Genomic DNA, 19647 nt, shown 5'->3' with positions numbered 1-19647 from the left:
CTTATCTCACTTACAATTGTAATTTTAGAATGTCCCATAATATGTTAATGTGTACAGTTTTATTAGATGTTTAGAGGATATTCTTTAAGCATCCAGTTTGCATTTTATTAAAAAACATAGTGTATCTTTATTGGTTAGTTTTATATTTTTTAATTTAAGACATTGTCTTCTTATTTAATATATGTGCTATTGGTATAATAGTCTGTTTTTATTACATAGACATTTGTGTTATTTAATAAAGTATATTGTGTTATATCACAGCTTTTGTGGGTCAATGACTGCTTTTGCACAAGATTTATTATTTTGATACATTAAATATGTACTATATTATGTGTTGTAATTACGTATTTCCAAGCATGTGTAAGAAGTAGATGTAGAGGTCATAAATAATAATTTGATCAATAACTACTTCAACTCAATTTCAGCTTTAAGGTAGCAGAATGATTGCAGATCCTTACGAGCTTCTGATTTTTGAGTTTTTAAAATGATCTATATTTGTAACTTAACCATAATTTGTTGGCTGACAAAATTTGCTAAAGTTTACAAAATGGTGTGTGTGTGCATGAAATAAATAATTTACTATTTTTACCATCTAAATTGTTCTTTGATTTCTAGGGTTCTTAATGGCATTCCTTACATTTGTCTATGGTGAATTAATCCTTGCAAATTCTGCTGGAGTTCCCTTGTATCACTCAGGATATTTTTGTTACCAGCACACGAAGCTATAGATTTATTCAATTAAATATTTTAGTGTAGAAACAACTATATTTTTTCCATATGGAAATAATTTTAGTCATTTTTAGAAAAGGCTAATATTTATATGTTTGTTTATTAACAGAGTTATTGATTTCAAGATTGGGTTATTTCTTTTTCTTTTTTCCTCTCCTGGATTTTGGCAGTTCCTAAGTGTATTAACTACTCCTTTCTGCTACTTAGTCTTGGAATTACAGTTTTTATTTACCACTGAGTGAGCTATAACTTGAGAGAACTTCCATATCACCCCTGGTTCTAACAAGCAGATTCTTCCTTTGCTCTGGAACCCATCACTAATACATGAGTTCCATGTGTAGACTAAGTCATTCTAAAAAGTATCACTAATGAAGGAATCAGTAAGGATTAGGTCACTTCCAAATGGCATATACTTCAACATTATCTTCTAACAAATCTAGCATATAAAATCTTTCTTTTCCCTTTTGCATTTATTATTGAGCTGAAAGATAACTTGAGTTTACAATTAATTGAAATCAGCTACAAAGTTGAACTATATCAATGTAGCAAACTTGTTCTTAATTTATTAGCTTGAAATATATATATGTACATATACATAATACACACACACACACACACACACACACACACACACACACACCAGCAAGAACCATCTTAGTACATGAAGGTAAAAGATAATGAATTATGATTCACCTTTATATTCATCATAGTGTTTGACTCTAGTTGTACACTAGAAACCATAATTTGCAAGTTATTATGGCACAGACTTATAAAGTAAATCTGTAGTAATTAGGTTGTAATTTGATATGAACTAGGAAAGCATTAATACTATAACTCTTCACTTATCAAAAGCCCAGATTATTGGCAATCTGAACTTGCTTAAAAACCCTAAATTAAGCAAAAAAGACTATAGTTAACCCAAATTGAGTCCATGTACTTAGTAGTCCTCATTTTCATGTTTTTATAAACTGTCAATTTGCATAGTCTTAAGTCCAGTGATCTGGTTTCTGAATCCACAGTGAATTATTGTCGGGGAAATGCTGCTTAGACAGATGACACTGACAATATCAGAAAGTAGTGACTGACATTTTTTAAGCAAGTGAGGAGGACCTATAAAAGTTGAATACAAGAATTCAAACAGAACAGCAGACTGATGATATTCATGTCCAAACACAAAAGGCTGTCACATTGTTAGACATGTAGCAGCATCTATTACTCATACTTGTGACCCTGGAATGATAAAGATAGAGTAAATTATATTTAATGGATTTTCTTGATGAAGCAAAGAATGTGATTCTCTTTAAATTTCCCATTAAAGATGACTGAAATACTATTTTCCATGCTTGAAGGACTACGCCCTCAGCTAACTAGAAATCTCAACCTTCTCATAACTCATAAATGCTTATACGCTGAAGGGTCCTCTAACTATGTGTTTAATGTAATTGGAATTTTAACTATTGAAGGGTAAATAAGTTGAATTGAGAAGAACAAAATTTTGTGGGCTTGCCATTTAGTTTTATGTTAGCTATATATTATCTATTATTTTTTCTTCATACTAGAACAACAGGTATTTGAACAGTTTAAGTGCTTTTAAATATATTTTTGGATGGTTTATTTATAATATTGGCACAGTAAATAAAGTACTGTTTGTTATTACTATTTGATTTGATGTTTTTGTATAGCTAGAATTATTATAGTAAACATTTTTATTCAAGTCCATCTCTTGAGTCTAAGTGAAGGTTTTTGGAAAAGTACATAAGTTTATTTGGTTTATGAGAAGGAAGTTGTAGAGGAAGGAGTGCCTAAACTTAAGATATATAATTGTGTTTTAAACTTCTGTATACCTGAATAACTTAGCTAAGTTGCTAAACTTTCTGAAACTTTTGATTTCTGAAATGGGTCTTTGGGAGATTGGGTTTTATAGAATGACATGAAATTTTTACTATAAATGTAGATTTATAGTTCCCTTTATTGTGAAAATAAATTGCTTTTCTTTGCATGTTGTTTATCACAATAACTCCTCCTTTTTTTCTAATAAAAGTTATTTAAGAGTAATTTTGTACTTTAAGTAATATATGTCCTATAAAATATCCTCCTTGCTTTCTTAGTTATGGATTCCTCAACTTTTTAGGTTTAAATCAGTAAGAGTATATATAAAGAGAATGTGACAGATTGGTTTGGAGAAAGTATTATTTTTTTAACTTACAAAAAAATAGCACAAAGAATAAGAGGAATATAACCCTTTCTATAAAATGTATACATCTTTGTTATTTGTTGTTAAATTTTGGTCTTGTTATTCCAACTGATGCAAAATTCTTTTTAAAAAACACTGAAATAATACAGATCTTTCTTCATTGTCAGCAGGATGAGATTGTCTGAAACGAAGAATAGGTATGATAGTTTTCTTAGATTTTGTACATCATAGGTGGCAAAGACACTATCAAAACATTTGTTAATAAGCTTTAAAATGTACTAGGAGGTACTTTGAAAAACCAATTGCACTGAAAGTGACAGGTAAATTTTTGAGAGAATTTATATTTTAGAAAATAAACTTCTTAGAATGGTTTTTATTTGCTGTAGATTATGTTAGCATGCTATACACATTAGAAATTTTATTTACAATCTACCTTAACTTAGAGAAAGAGAGTGATGAGGTATATCAATTGTATAGAATTAAGCTTAGTGTAGCCTAGTAGAATTCATTAGATTTAAAAGTTTTTTTAAATAATCACAATATATTAGATTGAATTCATAATCTTGAATTATATGTATCTTATATTAGTTTTAAAACCATCTAATGGGCAAGTGATTATTATTGAAGTTCAAAATTGAAAATTAATATTTGTTAGTTTTGAACACATAGGGTTATACACATAAATTTATTCCTATGCTGTTAACATTTGTACTATCAAAATGTTCTGAATGATATTTGTTTTGTTTATTTTATTGTTTTGGCATTTTGTTTCTCCTAAAGCATTTATTTCAGGTTTAGATTGTCTTTTTCATAAACATTAATTTAATAATCTTGTCAGCTAAGGATAGAATTAACAGTGTTACAGTTGAAATATACAGTAGTTTGCTGTTTTTCTCTGAAAAAAAGTGTTTTTTAATATTATTTAAATATAGTATAAATCTGTTTACCCTGCAGGTGTGATGAATGTAGACTGTGCTACCATTTTGGTTGTTTGGATCCTCCTTTGAAAAAGTCTCCTAAACAAACAGGCTATGGATGGATATGTCAGGAGTGTGATTCTTCATCTTCTAAGGTAAGGGGAGAAACTTATAAGAAAAAGTGTTGTTTCCCTTTATTTTGATAGCTTTTCTGTATCTCACCAATGGCTTCCTAACTTTAAGGAGAATTGGAATATGAAGGACCAACAATTTACTCTATGCACTTTAAGAATATATTGCCTTGATGATTTTATTGCCCTTAAATTAAGGAGTAAAGAGCTCTACTGACTTATATAAATTTTCTCTATGAAATATTTTAGCTGTTTCATGTATTCTCTATATTACTGTAGCATGTTAAATAGTTCTCTAGTAGCAAGTCACCCTCTGCTAATTTACCACCCCTAGGGAATAACCAATAAAATCCAATTTAATTTTACAGATGACTCATCTTAAGATATAGTAGGTATATTGTGAATGTTCTATAAGGTTTGCTCTTCGAGAAAACTAGATTTTATATCCTAAAATTTTTTTCTGGTAACTATTTTAGATAAGTAGAAAGGATGAAATATCTAATAAGGTTGTTTCGTAGTTTATCTCCAATAATAAACTATTGAAATCTTTTGAATATCAATCTTATAACCTTAAATTGTGACGATTGACATTTTAAGATTATTATATGCTTTTTTTAAGTGTGTGAGTAAATAGCTGGACCCCTGATGCTTTGACTTATTTGACAGAAATATTAAATATATTTGAACTAAGACAATATGGTCACCTGTGGGTTAATCAAATTATTCTTCTTTAAATAGACAACAGAAGTTAACTGTCTATTGTAATGTGGACCTCAAGCCATCTCTCCTAAATGCCACTTAAGTGCATTTGTTTTTCCTAGAGTGAATTAAAATTGATACTGAATTCCTGTCTGATCATGGAATCAAAAACATTCTTTTTATCAGTTAAAATGATTTATTCCAGCTTACCACAGAAGCCATCTGAAAAGTTTATTTATTAAAAACTTCAGAAAAGCATTTGGCTATAGGAAGAAGAAAGCTATTTAAAGGGTTTTTTAAACAACCAAATTTATTAAAAATTTTACAAATCTGTATAATGATTATTAATATAGAATCTTATGCATTTTATTTAATAATCAAGCATTTTTGCTCAAGGTTTTAAACTATACAATATCAAGAATTATTTTACAGTTATTTTATTAAGACCCAAATTTAAGAGGGAGCATATTTAATATCAAAAACTTTTATTACATAATTAAAAAATGTTTTCCAGAAATTGTATTTAAATGAGAAAAAAATAATGGTGTACTATAGATTTTAAATAGTTGTCTTATGGGACTCTTTATGGTATAATATAATTTTTCTAAGTGTGTTTTTTGTTTGGGGTTTTCTTGTACCCTCAAAAAGCAATTAGGAAAGCAATTTTTGAAAAAAAGATTTATTGCATTTATAAATAAGCCTTTTTGTGTACATTCGTTTGAAAAGGTTTTATACTACTGTAAATATGTAGCATTGTATTAACTGCAGAGTGCCTTTGTTAAGTTATATAGTAATTTTGTTAATGAACATTGAAAATGCAAGAGGACATTTCACATATGTTGGGAATATACAAAATGAATATTTTGTAAGTGCAGTAGGTGCATGCCAGTAGCCATTGAGATGTTCTTGTATTTTGCTTTTCCCTGTCTACCAGAGAATAAGATCTTTGGACTCAGAATGGAAATCCATTAGGAAGGCACATTGTTAGAAAAGTTACAATGTACTCTGTTTGACTTGTGATTGAATAAATCCCAGATATAAACAGCCAAGACTTTTAAAATATCCAAATATGGTATCTAACTGACGAATGTCACAGCAGTTTATTGTAAGGATTACAGCAGTGAAATGGATTTCTATTTTTATCATATCAAAATGAATATTACTTCTTTTTTCTAATAAAAAATTAAGCTTAATATAATAGTTAAGCTGAAAGTTAAGGAAAATTAATTCATTCCCTTGAATACTTGTGTTACATCAACTCTGTTTTGCTCACTTTGAAAACTTTATTCCTGACAAGTAAATTTCTGTTTACATTTTCTCTTGTAAGGTGTTTGCTAGTATTGGGTCCCAAGAAGAAAACATTGATAGATAATGTCATGCTTCATAATTCAGTAAATTGCTGCAGAAGCTTTTAAATTCAGAAAGCAGTATATTATTAATACCTGAGTCAAGAAAATTAGTATCATTTTGGGGCCTAAAAGAAATACACAATAAAAGTTAATATATTTTGCTTGTCCTTCATTCTGCTCTATTTGCTTTGGTGGAATGGTATTTTTTAGGTAATACTAAATATATTTGCCATGTTCATTTATTTTAATAGTATGAAAAGCTAAGGTAGAAGTAGTTATTTCCAGGAGAAAGGAATCAGTTGCCAATAAACTTAGGTGGGGAAAAGTGAATATAAAATTGTTATAGCCATAAAATATATATCCAACTTTCTTTCTTTATGGTAGTCAGGATTATTAAGTCCAAGAAGTCTTAACTTTTATTATAAAAATTTGACTCCCAAGTAATAAATTATTTATTTTGCTTAGAATTTTAGATTATATATGGTATGGGTGTGTAGTTGAAAATGTACTTGAAAATGCATTGCACTTTAAATATTATTTAACTGTTGACATTGTCTCCAAATTTTGCATACCAGGGGAAACTCTAAAATATTGCCATGTATACTCTGAGCAGCATAATGTATTGATATATGACTTTGTCTTTCAAGTAATGGGTTTTTTTGCTGTGACCTTTATGAGAGCAAAAATCTTCTGTCGCTAATCCTGCCTATTGCTTTTAATTATAGAAACTATAGAAATTCCACAAAAGTCTAACAAGATTCATCATATCTCAATCCATATTAAGCTTTAGCTCATGAAAGATAAAATATACTATATTACATTAATAATATACAATTAATGATAATAAATTAATGATATTTCATAACAATTTAGCTAACAGAATATTTTGAGATATAATTGACTTATTATGTTAGTTTCAGATATACAACATAATGATTCAATATTTGTATATAGAATGACTTTTATTCTACCCAGACCCACAAAGTATGGCATGATAAGACTTTCTCTGCGTTATCAATCCTTCATAAACCTAGGTAGTCACTTTAGGTTTCATGAAAAATGACCAGCTACGTGGATTCAGATATATACATTACATGTAACACACACAGAGACACAAATCTACACACATACAAACACATGCACAAAATATACTTTCTCCCATAGGCTATGCTTCAAAGATACTTGACTAAGGCAGCAGCTATCCAAGACAGTGTGCTATGTTTTTATTCAGTGGGGCTAGTTCATTGCTACTGATCACCATGCATTAGGTTTTTTTCTCTTGCTCTTTACTTTGTTGTGAAAATACTGTTACAAATGAATGCTATATGCCTGGAAAAGCTATGTATTTTATTCTTTCTCCTCCACCTCACCCATCTTTTATTTTTTCTTTCATCTTTACTTTCATCCATTCTCCCAAGCCAAATACCTGGAATCATCTTCAAGTCTTCTTCATCCTGTCCCAAATAGAAAATCCCTTGCTGAGTCCTGTAAAAGTGTTCTTCCTTAAATATTTCTCCGGTTTACTCTTTCCTCCTTTTCTCCACTGTTACTGCCTTGATTCAGTGCCTCACCTTTTCCTCATTCTACCAGTTCCTCCTGTTTTAGAGGCTATCTAAATAAGTGTACCAGACTCTTCACTAGGTTCCTTCAAAATGAAGTGTTTGTACCTCAGGAGATAGACAAATGACTAATTAAATTAATTCTATATAGCATCCCATTTTAATTTCTGTGTCTGAGTGTGTTTTCTAATGTAACAGATGACTGCTGTAGAATAGGTATATAACTTCACACATATATACTTATTAAGGTATGTATTTAAAATATTTTAGTATTGGGGTACATCAACAACAGTGTTTGGAGATCATAGTCCCACACTGCTACTAGAGTAATCTTCCTGAAAGTCTTTTTGACACACCACTGCTTTACATTTGTCAGTGTTTTCTCATCCTCCTACATATCCAGAATATAACTGACAAAATCAGGAAATTAACATTGATACACTGTTACCGTCTAATCCTCAGACCTCATTCAAGTTTTGCTATTTGTCCCAGTAACGTCCTTAATAGCAAAATGATCCAATACATAATCATTCATTGCATTTAATTTTTATGTTTCTTCAGTCTTTAATCTGGAAAGTCCCTTAGTCTTTCCTTGACTGTCATTTCATTGCCACTTTTGAAGATTACAGGGCACTTACTTTGTAGAATGTCTTTTACTTTGCATTTTTATGATCTTTTCTTGTGGTTAGATTTATTTTATGCATCTCTGATAAAAATACCACAGATGTGATGCAGTATGCATTCTATCAGGTGACACATGATTTCAATATGAACCATAAATGGTGATGTTAACTTTAATCACTTGACTGAGGAGTTCTCTGCAAGTCTTCTCCATTCTTTTCCTCTTTCTAATTAATAAGTAATTTGTAGGGAAGAAGCTTGAGGCTGTGTAAATATCCTATTCCTTATCAGACTTTCATTTTCTGTTTTCAGTGGTTTATGTTGGTTATTATCATTATTTATTTTGATGTTTGAATTGTCTCAAATTTGGCTAATGAGAGCCACTTCAGGCTGGCTTCTGTGTTCTTTTCATATGGATCCCAGAAATCTTTGAGTGCTTCCTTACTAAAGGTGTTCTAGGCTCAACTTGTTCTTTCCCTTCCCCTACTCCTGGAACCAGTGATTTCTCCAAGGAGCTCTGCTTCCCTTTTAGTGGAAAATGGTATTTAGAAACTAAGATCATGGTACTAGATGTACTCATTGTTACTGGGATGTTGCTTCTCTTAGGTCTTCTCAGTAGACATAGCCAAGGACTAGATGTATGTATGTACATTCATAGACATACACATTTACTTTTCTTTGTCTTCATAGATATTGGAAACCATTCTGGTTTTTTCCCTTTTCATATTTATAACTCCCTCACTGAAAACTGGCTCCCATTATCCTTGATATATATTAGAAGATTAATCCCCTGACGTAAAACTAATCTCCTATCACCCTCCATTCCCCTGCTGCATGGACACCTTCTTTGCTTGCCATAACCTGAAGGCTTTTAGATTGAATTGTTCAGGAAGGAGGGGAGAGAGAGGGATTGAAGACAGACATTTTTATTTTTTACAAGCTTCTAAAATTATTTTAATGAGCGGTCAGGAATAAGAACCATTGTTTTATGTATTTTAAAAATTGTTCAGTTATTAAAAAGTTTTTAAGCTAAAAATGAATGTCTTTGCAATTTTAAAACAAATATGCACAAGGCATATAACCCAAGGCAAATTTCAACAAACTGATACTCTAAAATTACGTTGTATACTTAAATATAAGATATAGACTTAATATTATATTTGTTTTAAATTTTTATTTTATTTTGGAGTAGAGTTGATAAACAATGTTGTGTTAGTTTCAGGTGTAGGGCAAAGTAATTCAGTTATTCATATACATGTATTTATTCTTTTAAAAATTCTTTGCCCATTTAGGTTTTTAGAGTATTGAGCAGAGTTCCCTGTGCTATACAGTAGGTCCTTGTTGGTTGCCTATTTTAAATATAGCAGTGTGTACATGTCAATCCCAAAGTCCCTAACTATCCCTTCCCCCAGCCCTTCCCCCCGGTAACCATAAGTCCGTTCTCTGAGTCTGTTTCTATTTTGTAAATAAGTTTGTTTGTATCATTTTTTTTTTAGATTTTGCATATAAGCGATATCATATGATATTTGTCTTTCTCTGTCTGACTTACTTCACTTAATATGATAATCTCCAGGTCCATCCATGTTGCTGCAAATGGCATCATTTCATTCTTTTTAATGGCTTAGTAATATTCCATTGTATATATGCACCACATCTTCTTTATCCATTCCTCTGTCGATGGACATTTAGGTTGCTTCCATTTCTTGGCTATCATAAATAGTGCAGCAATGAACATTGGGGTGCGTATATCTTTTTGAATTATAGTTTTGTCTGGATATATGCCCAGGAGTGAGATTTCTGGATCATATGGTAATTCTATTTTTAGTTTTCTGAGGAACCTCCGTACTGTTTTCCATAGAGGTTGTACCAATTTACATTCCCACCAACAGTGTAGGAGGGTTCCCTTTTCTCCACACCTACTCCAGCATTCGTTATTTGTAGACTTTTTTTTAATAAATGTATGTATTTATTTGTTTTTGGCTGCATTGGGTCTTCGTTTCTGTATGTGGGCTTTCTCTAGTTGTGGCAGGTGGGGGCTACTCTTTGTTGCGGTGAGCAGGCTTCTCATTGCAGTGGCTTCTCTTGTTGTGGAACATGGGCTGTAGGTGTGCGGGCTTCAGTAGTTGTGGCTCTTGAGCTCTAGAGTGCAGCCTCAGTAGTTGTGGCACATGGGCTTAGTTGCTCCGTGGCATGTGAGATCTTCCCAGACCAAAGCTTGAACCCGTGTCCCCTGCATTGACAGGTGATTCTTAACCACTTTGCCACCAGGGAAGTCCCTGTTATTTGTCGACTTTTTAATGATGGCCATACTGACTGGTGTGTGGTGGTACCTCATTGTACTTTTGATGTGCATTTCTCTAATAATTAGTGATGTTGAGCATCTTCTCATGTGCCTAGTGACCATGTGTATGTTTTCTTGGAGAACTGTCTATTTACATATTCTGCCTGTTATTTCGATTGGGTTGTTGTTTTTTTGATATTCAACTGCATGAACTATTTGTAAATTTTGGAGATTAATCCCTTGTCAGTCTCTTTGTTTGCAAATATTTTCTCCCATTCTGTGGGTTTTGTTATTTTGTTTATGGTTTCCTTTGATGTGCAAAAGATTTGAGTTTGATTAGGTTCTATTTGTTTATTTTCATTTTTATTTCCCTTACTCTAGGAGAGACAGATCAAAAAAGATATTGCTGCGCTTTATGTCAAAGAGTGTCTGCCTATATTATCCTCTAAGAGTTTTGTAGCATCTGGTCTTACATTTAAGTCTTTAATGCATTTGGAGTTTATTTTTGTGTATGGTATTAAAGAATATTATAATTTCATTTGTTTACATGTATCTCTCCAGTTTTCCCAGCACCACTTATTGAAGAGGCTGTTTTTTCTCCATTGTATAGTCTTGCCTCCTTTGTCTTAGATTAACTGACCATAGGTGCATGGGTTTACTTCTGGGCTTTCTATCCTGTTCCATTGATCTATATTTCTCTTTTTGTGCCAGTACCATACTGTTTTGATGACTGTAGCTTTGTAGTGTAGTCTGCAGTCAGGTAGCCAGATTCCACTAGCTCCATTTTTCTTTCTGAAGATTGCCTTGTCTCTTTGGGGTCTTTTGTGTTTCCATTCAAATTGTAAACAAAATTTTGTTCTAGTTCTGTGAAAAATGCCATTGGTAATTTGATAGGGATTGCACTGAATCTGTAGATTGCCTTGGGTAGTATAGCCACTTTGGCAGTAATGATTCTTCCAATCCAAGAACACAGTATATCTTTCCATCTGTTTGTGTCATCTTTGATTTCTTTCATCAGCATCTTATAGTTTTCAGAATACAGAACTTTTGCTTCCTTTTGTAGGCTTCTTCCTAGGTATTTTATTCTTTTCGATGTGACTGTAAATGGGATTGTTTCTTTAATTTCTTTCTGATCTTTTGTTGCTAGTGTATAGAAATGCAACAGATTTCTGTGTGTTAATTTTGTATCCTGTACCAAATTCATTGATGAGCTCTAGTAGTTTTCTGGTAGCATCTTTATGATTTTCTATGTATAGTGTCATGTCATCTGCAAACAGTGACAGTTTTACTTCTTCTTTTCCAATTTGGATTCCCTTTATTTCTTTTTCTTCTCTGATTGCCATAGCTAGGACTTCCGAAACTATGTTGAATAAAAGTGACAAGAGTGGAAATCCTTGTCTTGTTCCTGATCTTAGAGAAAATGCTTTCAGCTTTTCACCATTGAGTATGATGTTAGCTGTAGTTTGTCATATATGGCCTTTATTACGTTGAGGTATGTTTCCTCTATGCCCACTTCCTGGACAGTTTTTATCCTAAATCGGTGTTGAATTTTGTCAGATTTTTCTGCATTTATTGAGATGGTCATGTGGTTTTTATTCTTAAATTTGTTGATGTGGTATATCACACTGATTGATTTACAGACATTGACAAATCCTTGCATCCCTGGGATAAATCCCACTTGATTATGGTGTATGATCCTTTTAATGTATTGTTGGATTTGGTTTGCTAGTATTTTGTTGAGGATTTTTGCATCTACATTCATCAGTGATATTGGCCTGTAATTTTCTTTGTGTGTGTGTGTGGTATCTTTTTCTGGTTTTGGTATCAGGGTGGTGGTGGCCTCATAGAATTAGTTTGGGAGTGTTCCTTCCTCTGAGACTTTTTGGAATAGTTTGAGAAGCATAGGCATTAACTCTTCTCTAAATGTTTGATAGAATTTGCCTGTAAAGCCATCTGGTCCTGGACTTTTGTTTGTTGGGAGGTTTTAATCCCGGTTTCAATTTCAGTACTTGTGATTGGTCTGTTCATATTTTCTGTTTCTTCTTGGTTCAGTCTTGGGAGATTGTACCTTTCTAAGAATTTGTCCCTTTTATTAGCATATAGTTGCTTGTAGAAGTCTTTTGTGATCCTTTATCTTTCTCTGTTGTCCATTGTAACTTCTTGTTTCTAATTTTATTGATCTGAGCCCTCTCCCTCTTTTTCTGTATTAATATAGGGCACAGTTCACTATTCTCTTTTTTCTAGGGTATACTTGATATAGACCTCAACATCTTCTGTGTACTGAAACACCCCAAATGAAGATAACTTCTTTTGGCATGGTTAAATGAACAGGTATTACTATAAATATTTCTTTTAAAAGGACATCATCCAAGTGATATATATTCACAGGTGCCACTGAGAATTTAAATACACATCATATACTTTACAGTGACTGTGCCAGTTATGATTCTAGCTTTTCGTCCCTGTTCACGTTCTGTTTTGTGAAAAGCCAAAAGGTGTACATGACAGGTCATTGTCTGAATACTACAAGATGAGCTATCTTAGCTTGGAGACCTCCATTTGGTTCACTCTTATTTGATCTTTCTTGTGTAGTACTCTTTTTGAGTGGTAATAAGATGACTTCATATGCATGAAGATCTCATCTAAATTCTTATGGAAGATTTTCTGGCACTACAAATGTATGACACACCAGCTCAGGCAAGTGTGGTACTTTTTGGTAATCATTTGTATTAGAAATCCCTGAGTAGGGAAGTCTGATTTTTTAAAATTTTTGTTCTATTTTTCCAACTTTTTTTGCATTGAGCAACTAGAATTCTGTAACTGAAATGCTTGTGTCAAATGACATACATAAATACTTACTATCGAGCAAAATAGTCATTGAGAATTTTGCCTCTTTAAAAACTGAACAGAACAATCTCTCCAAGGAGTATCTTGCCACAATATTAAACAAGCACATTTAATTGAACCTGGTGATACTGGAAATTAAATGTCTGAGTTTTATGTATTATGAAGATTTATAAAAAATATAAAATTAAAATGAATTATCCTTTAAAGTTCTTTTAAATTTGAATCATATAACTGACCCATAAAAAAGGACTTTTTAATACTTTATTCATTTGACCTCTGGGATTTTATCTGGCATTAGGTTAGATTTTAAGTTTCTAAATTTAGCACAGTTGACAGATAAGTCATTTCCAGGTAAAACTTATACCACTTAACTGTCTTAACTGTCTTAATTCAGTATTCTTCTAGGACTTGTGTGACATTAGAGGTTATAACAATATGTTTTATCAAGCTTTACTGAGTTTTTTGATTTTACTGATACAGTTATGTAAAGTCTGGAGGAAAGTTGTTTATACAGTATCCTAAATTAGAATCCCATAGGAAAATCTTTGGTAGTTTGTAGACTTACGAAAAGTCTGAGAATTAAAACTATGGTGTGGTTATCCTTGATGATGGCTATAGTTAAATATTTAAACTTTAGATTTCATCTTTGCTTTACACCACAGGTGTAAAGCCCAAACACTTCCAGGTGATCTTGTACCTTATCCTAGGCCAAGTCTGGCTGTTGCTGGTTACTCTAGCACTTTTCCTGGCAGGCAAAATTGTTTGTATAAATGTCTTTTAAGTCTTAATTTCTAATAGAGTGCTGTACTTTGAGACTAGTAACAGTGTTTTGTGAATTCAGTAAAAAGTAATAGCCATTAACAATTCTACTAACTATAGATGCTACTGTGCTTTAAAAAAAAAATAAAGTGTTATTTGTTTAAATTGAACGTTTATGTACTGAACTGAACTTTTTATTTGTCATTATTGCCTGCTCAAAAAAGTTGTTTACTTGATTGTCCTAGACATGTTTCTGAACCCTGTCTCTAGGTAATATTTTTGCCAAGTCGCAATTTTCAACATAACATTGTTTATGGTTATTCTTTATAACAGAATTGGAATCTACACTGATCTGTTAGTTCTTTAACCTAGGGTAATTTTCATGCGGACTGTGCAATACACATTAAGCACACTGGTACACTGCAATAAGTCATGGTCAGGTATTCCTTAAGAATCTTTTCAAAAACAGGATTTCTTTCCTCCAGATAAAATTTGTTAGTGTTTATGATGTCCATTTTTATATATCTCAGAATATTTATAGAGAAAGAAAATGATTAGAACCTCTAAAATTATACAGATGTTTTCTGTATTAATATTTTGAAAAAAATGGAAAGACTACATCATCTTTTAAGTTACACTTTCTACAAACTGGGAAAACCAAGCCATTTTCTAATTCAGATGGCATGTGGGCTTGATGTGTTTACATAGCGTGCTGTAAACCATGCTGTGGAATACCATATGATGAGAAACTGAATCATAACTGAGATAAATAATCAAAGTACCGTAGGGTGCCATATATAGGACTATCTTTTAGAGTTCACTAACTTCATACTATCCTTTGGTTTAAAAAAATTATCTTTTTATTTTTATTTTGGAGAAAAAGTTACCTACTAAAAATCTGATGGCTAAGCTAAAGGATATTTCTTTACAGCTTTTAAAAAGTTAATAAGAATATTTTTACCTTATTAACCCAACATTTGACATACTAATTTGGGGTTATATAATATACCAAGAAGGAATGTAGAATATATTATTTATGTAAACATATTATTTTTAGTATTCATATGTAATGTGAGTGTGAGAGACATTGTTCATTGCAGAGATGGTCTTAGTTTAATTAAGTGAGCCCATTCCCAGAGTTGTGAAAGTAACACCTGAATGATAGGAATGACTTAAATCCTAGCTTCAAAAAAGAGTGAGAGTTCATGTATTCTAGATGTAGATACAGTTAGATAGTTACTTCTAATTTTAACATTTAGTTTTACTATTTCATCATTTTGTAGAATTACTTATCTCTTAAAATATTGTCTTTCTGACCTATGTATTGTGGTTTAAGAAGTACCCTTTTGCTAAAACTTAGTCTTCTTTGAATCTAAGCTAAGAAAATTCGAAGTATGAACTCAGTTAATGAAATTGAGTTCGGAAATCAAATATATTTAAGCATTCTAGTCTTGATTTTCTGATAGAATCTTATCAAGGTTAATAAGAAACTACAGATTAGGAGTTACTGTGTTATGCTATGTTACACTTTAAGACACTCATTTTTTGACATCTCTCGAATTAGGATGTGTATCTATAAGTAGTTTATTTCTTTGTGATAATATTTCTTTTTTCCATAAAAATTTGCCATTAAATTTATGGAGTGATAATCTGAGGCATTGTTGAGTAAGAATATTGAGTAATTTAAAATGCACAGAAAGTCAAAGTATGCAGTGTGATGCAGAGGAAAGAGCTTTATGAGCTTTGAAAAAGAAGCAAACTGAGTTCAGATATTAACCATTTACAATGTTTGTGACTTTCAGCAAGTTGCTTCACTTCAGTGAGTTTCAGGTTGCTCATTTGTGAAAGGTTTAATGGCAATATTTAGAATAATAGAGGCACTCAGTAAGTGACACATCTTCTTATTCTTAAAAATAAACAATCATTGGGCTTCCCTGGTGGTGCAGTGTTTAAGAATCTGCCTGCCAATGCAGGGGACACGGGTTCAAGCCCTGGCCTGGGAAGATCCCACATGCGGCGGCAGAGCAACTAAGCCAGCGAGCCACAACTACTGAAGCCCGCACGCCTACAGCCCGTGCTCCGCAACAAGAGTTGCCATGACAATGAGAAGCCCACACAGTGCAACGAAGAGTAGGCCCCATTCACCGCAACTTGAGAAAGCCCACGCGCAACAACGAAGACACAACACAGACAAAAAAATTAATAAATTAATAAATAAATTAAGTAAAAAAATAAATAAGCAATAATTTTAGCCACAGAGAGGAGAGTTCAAAATCAGTGATAATGTTCTGATTTTTCAAATGTAAAAAATGTTTTTTAAAAGGAATCTGAAGAACAGTTTTCTGTGTTTTATTTTTTATCTTCACACATACCAAGTAAAAATCTTTCTTGTCTCTTTCAGAGTTTCACACTAAATAGAGTAAGGTCATGTCTAACTTTTTCATTCACGAAAAGGTCCATTTGTTTTAATTTCTTGCTAGAGCTTAAGAGGCATTGAAAGCTATTTTTATATTTAATCTATATTTAAACTAAGGCACTTATAGCTCTCCAAACTTTTAAAATTATATACTGTTCTATAAGGTATTTCTTCTAAATTTATTGTATAACATTAGCAAATAGTTGGTATTTTTTATATTGATGGCAATGACTGTTTCACATTAAATATAGAATTATGGTGCTCTGTGAATTGCACTCATCATATACTAATGTGTTTATTTTGTAAGTAGAAGGAATGATATTTAGAAAGTAAAGGTTTACTATTGTATTTAAACCACTGGCTCTACCAAGTATTGACTAATAGGAAAAGACATAACTGATACAAGCAAAAGTTCCCTTGTAGGGAAGGAAACTCGTTTTTAACTGCAGACATTATTTTAATAGGTGAAGAAATATCAAAGAAATTTCCCATAGACAGGAGGGGTATTATTTCTGTGTCAAGGTCATGAAAACTATAAACTTGAAACTGAAATGAAAATAAAAAGTTAATAAAATTTAAAGTAGTGAACCACGAAAGACAGCTTTGAGATAACTTATGAATTCACTTTGTCAACGTGTATACAGTTTTTGATAACAGAAGATTCATCAAGCCTAACAAATAGCTTTCAGAGAATAGGCATATATATAAGCAACACATCCTTTTATTGTATAAGCGTTTGAATACTTTTAAGGATGGAAATGTGGGAAGTTACGGGCTAGCACTTTTACATTCCTGTGGAATCTGGAAATTAAGGTAATTAGCTCTTAGGGCATATGGTGTAAATACATTTAGAATGCCATAAAATGATTATGTGCCTTCAGTATGTCTTACAAGCATTTGTGCCAAGAGAAATCCTCATTCTTAAGTAAATAAGGAAATTTGTACTCATTCTCAGGTGCTACTAATGTCTTTCTTTTAAAAACGTAGAATCTCAATATGTGCTTTATATGTAAGAGTTAAAGGGCAGTGATTTATACATGTAAATTCTTTAGAACCCTATCTTTACACCCCATACCTCTCTCTCTCTGCCACCTGCTCCCTTGATTCCCAGTGGAAGAAACCATTAATAATGTACTTCCTTAATCATAGCATATATATTTCTCTATTTGTTTATCTTTATGTTACTTTAAAATTGGAATATCCCTTTCTGGGAATATCAAATATGCTGTTCTTAACATATTTTCTGCTGGTAAAATGCTAAGTAAGGCAGATTATAAGACTGTGGTTCACACTATCCTCCCACTGCCCCATAGCCCCAGCTTAGTCCAGTCCTGTTCTATGTTAAATTGTTAGCTTCAGTTCTTATTTTGACAGGACCGTATGAACTACCTGTAACTAACTTTAATAGGTTAGGTGAACACCACTTTATTTCTCCTTGTCCTTGTCTCCTTGTCTCCATCAATTTTTTTGATCTTCTGATTTACATCATAGTTTGAGATTTTCATCACTTGTCAATCTACGTAGCCCAAATTTCTGTGATTGCTCCTCAAAGTATAGTCTACAAACCACCTGCACTAGAATCGTCCAGAGTAGTTCTGTTAAGTAGGCAGCTTGGAAGGCCCATGAAGATCTGCTAAATCAGTATCTCTGGACTGGTACCCAGGAATCAGCATTATTATAAGCACCACAGGTGACAATTATGCTTATTAACATTAAAGAACCACTTCTGTGACCCTCATCTCTGTTAAATTCCTTACATATAGTTTTGTCTCTAACTGAAGTATTCACTTATTGTAACTACAGAATATCATTCACTCTCAGACTTTACTCTTCTCTAATAGGACTTTCTTTCAACCCCACAGGCAGGTTCAAGGTAGGTTGATGACATCTGATTCAGGTTCAGTACCATAGCATTTCTGGATTGCTGATATCCTATATTCCCTTTCTTCTTTCCAAGTTCTGGAATTGTCCAGCAACAGCTCAAGGATCTCCTCTGAGCTATAGATTCAGTTTGTCCCCATCAATCTTCTTCAGTTACTCAGCTTCATCTTTTTTCTACTTCTGTGTGGCTGTTGATACTGTTGGTAACATCTTCCTTCTTATAAACTCCTTCCTTGCCTTCATTGAACCTGTTCTCTTCCTGGTTTTCTCCCTTCTTAGCAGACCTTTTTTCTTTTGGTCTTTTTGATAAGCTTCTTTGGCCTGTTTTCAGTCTCTTCTCACTCTGCAGGTGACAGCATCCGTACCTGCTCACTACCCTACCAGTTTTGCTACAGGAAAACCTGGGACTTAAGATTAAATGATCCATCTACTTTCTCTGAGTTCATGTTCATCAAGAGAGAGACTTTCTGCCTTTTAAAATATTATCCTTTAGTCTAATAATTAAGACATAATGTAGTGATAAATTTACTAATAAGTTTTAGTTGGCCATTTCCACTATCTATTAGTCTCCTTTTATTATAAAGCTTAAATAATATTTGCTTAACTAGGAAAATACATTACAACATGATCTCCAAGGGAGATATTAGTGTGGAGATATGATTAAATTGATATAACTGAGGTGTCAGACTCTATTTGAGTTTTGTTTAAAGCTAGAGAGTAATAATTCAGAATAGCAAGTTTTTAGTGTAATAAAACTAATATCCTTTATATAAAATATTGCTTTAAAAAATGCTTCTTACTCTTTTTTTCTCCTTTTTTCTTTTCTCTGACTCTACTTTTCTGGAGAAATTTGAAGTCAGAAAAAATTACATACATGTGTGTTTTTTAATTTCTTAGAAATGGAATACATGGTTATTGTAGAATATTTGGAAAATTTTAAAAAGATAAAAATATTTAAGGGCTTCCCTGGTGGTGCAGTGGTTGGGGGTCCGCCTTCCGATGCAGGGGACGCGGGTTCGTGCCCCGGTCTGGGAGGATCCCACATGCCGCGGAGCGGCTGGGCCCGTGAGCCATGGCCGCTAGGCCTGTGTGTCCGGAGCCTGTGCTCCGCGGCGGGAGAGGCTGCAGCAGTGAGAGGCCTGCGTACTGCAAAAAAAAAAATTTTAAATTACCTGCAATTATAGCACCTAAATGTATTTGTATTTCTGCTCGTATTTTAGTGGTATATTCTATCTCAACCTCCTCTCTAAAAATGGCAATTATA

General features: G+C 32.5%; 1 protein-coding gene across 5 annotated transcripts in view; it reads left to right on the top strand.

Moving 5' to 3' along the window:
• PHF14 (PHD finger protein 14) overlaps window positions 1-19647 on the top strand; it is a 201186-nt gene that overhangs the window by 126703 nt on the left and 54836 nt on the right. For 2 of the 5 annotated variants that reach the window (XM_029233137.1, XM_029233138.1), the window contains 2 exons: window positions 3091-3120; window positions 3878-3995. In XM_029233137.1, the coding sequence (XP_029088970.1) occupies window positions 3091-3120; window positions 3878-3995 (148 nt within the window). Of the gene's footprint in view, window positions 1-3090; window positions 3121-3877; window positions 3996-19647 lie in introns of those variants that run through there. The other 3 variants (XM_029233139.1, XR_003795130.1, XM_029233140.1) reach the window with 3 other exon arrangements.

The sequence above is a fragment of the Monodon monoceros genome, unplaced genomic scaffold (assembly GCF_005190385.1).
Source record: "Monodon monoceros isolate NGI ecotype Baffin Bay Population unplaced genomic scaffold, NGI_Narwhal_1 Super_Scaffold_2, whole genome shotgun sequence".
NCBI lineage: Eukaryota > Metazoa > Chordata > Mammalia > Artiodactyla > Monodontidae > Monodon > Monodon monoceros.
Note: the sequence above shows the minus strand (reverse complement) of the source record. Positions and strands in the feature narration are given on the sequence as shown.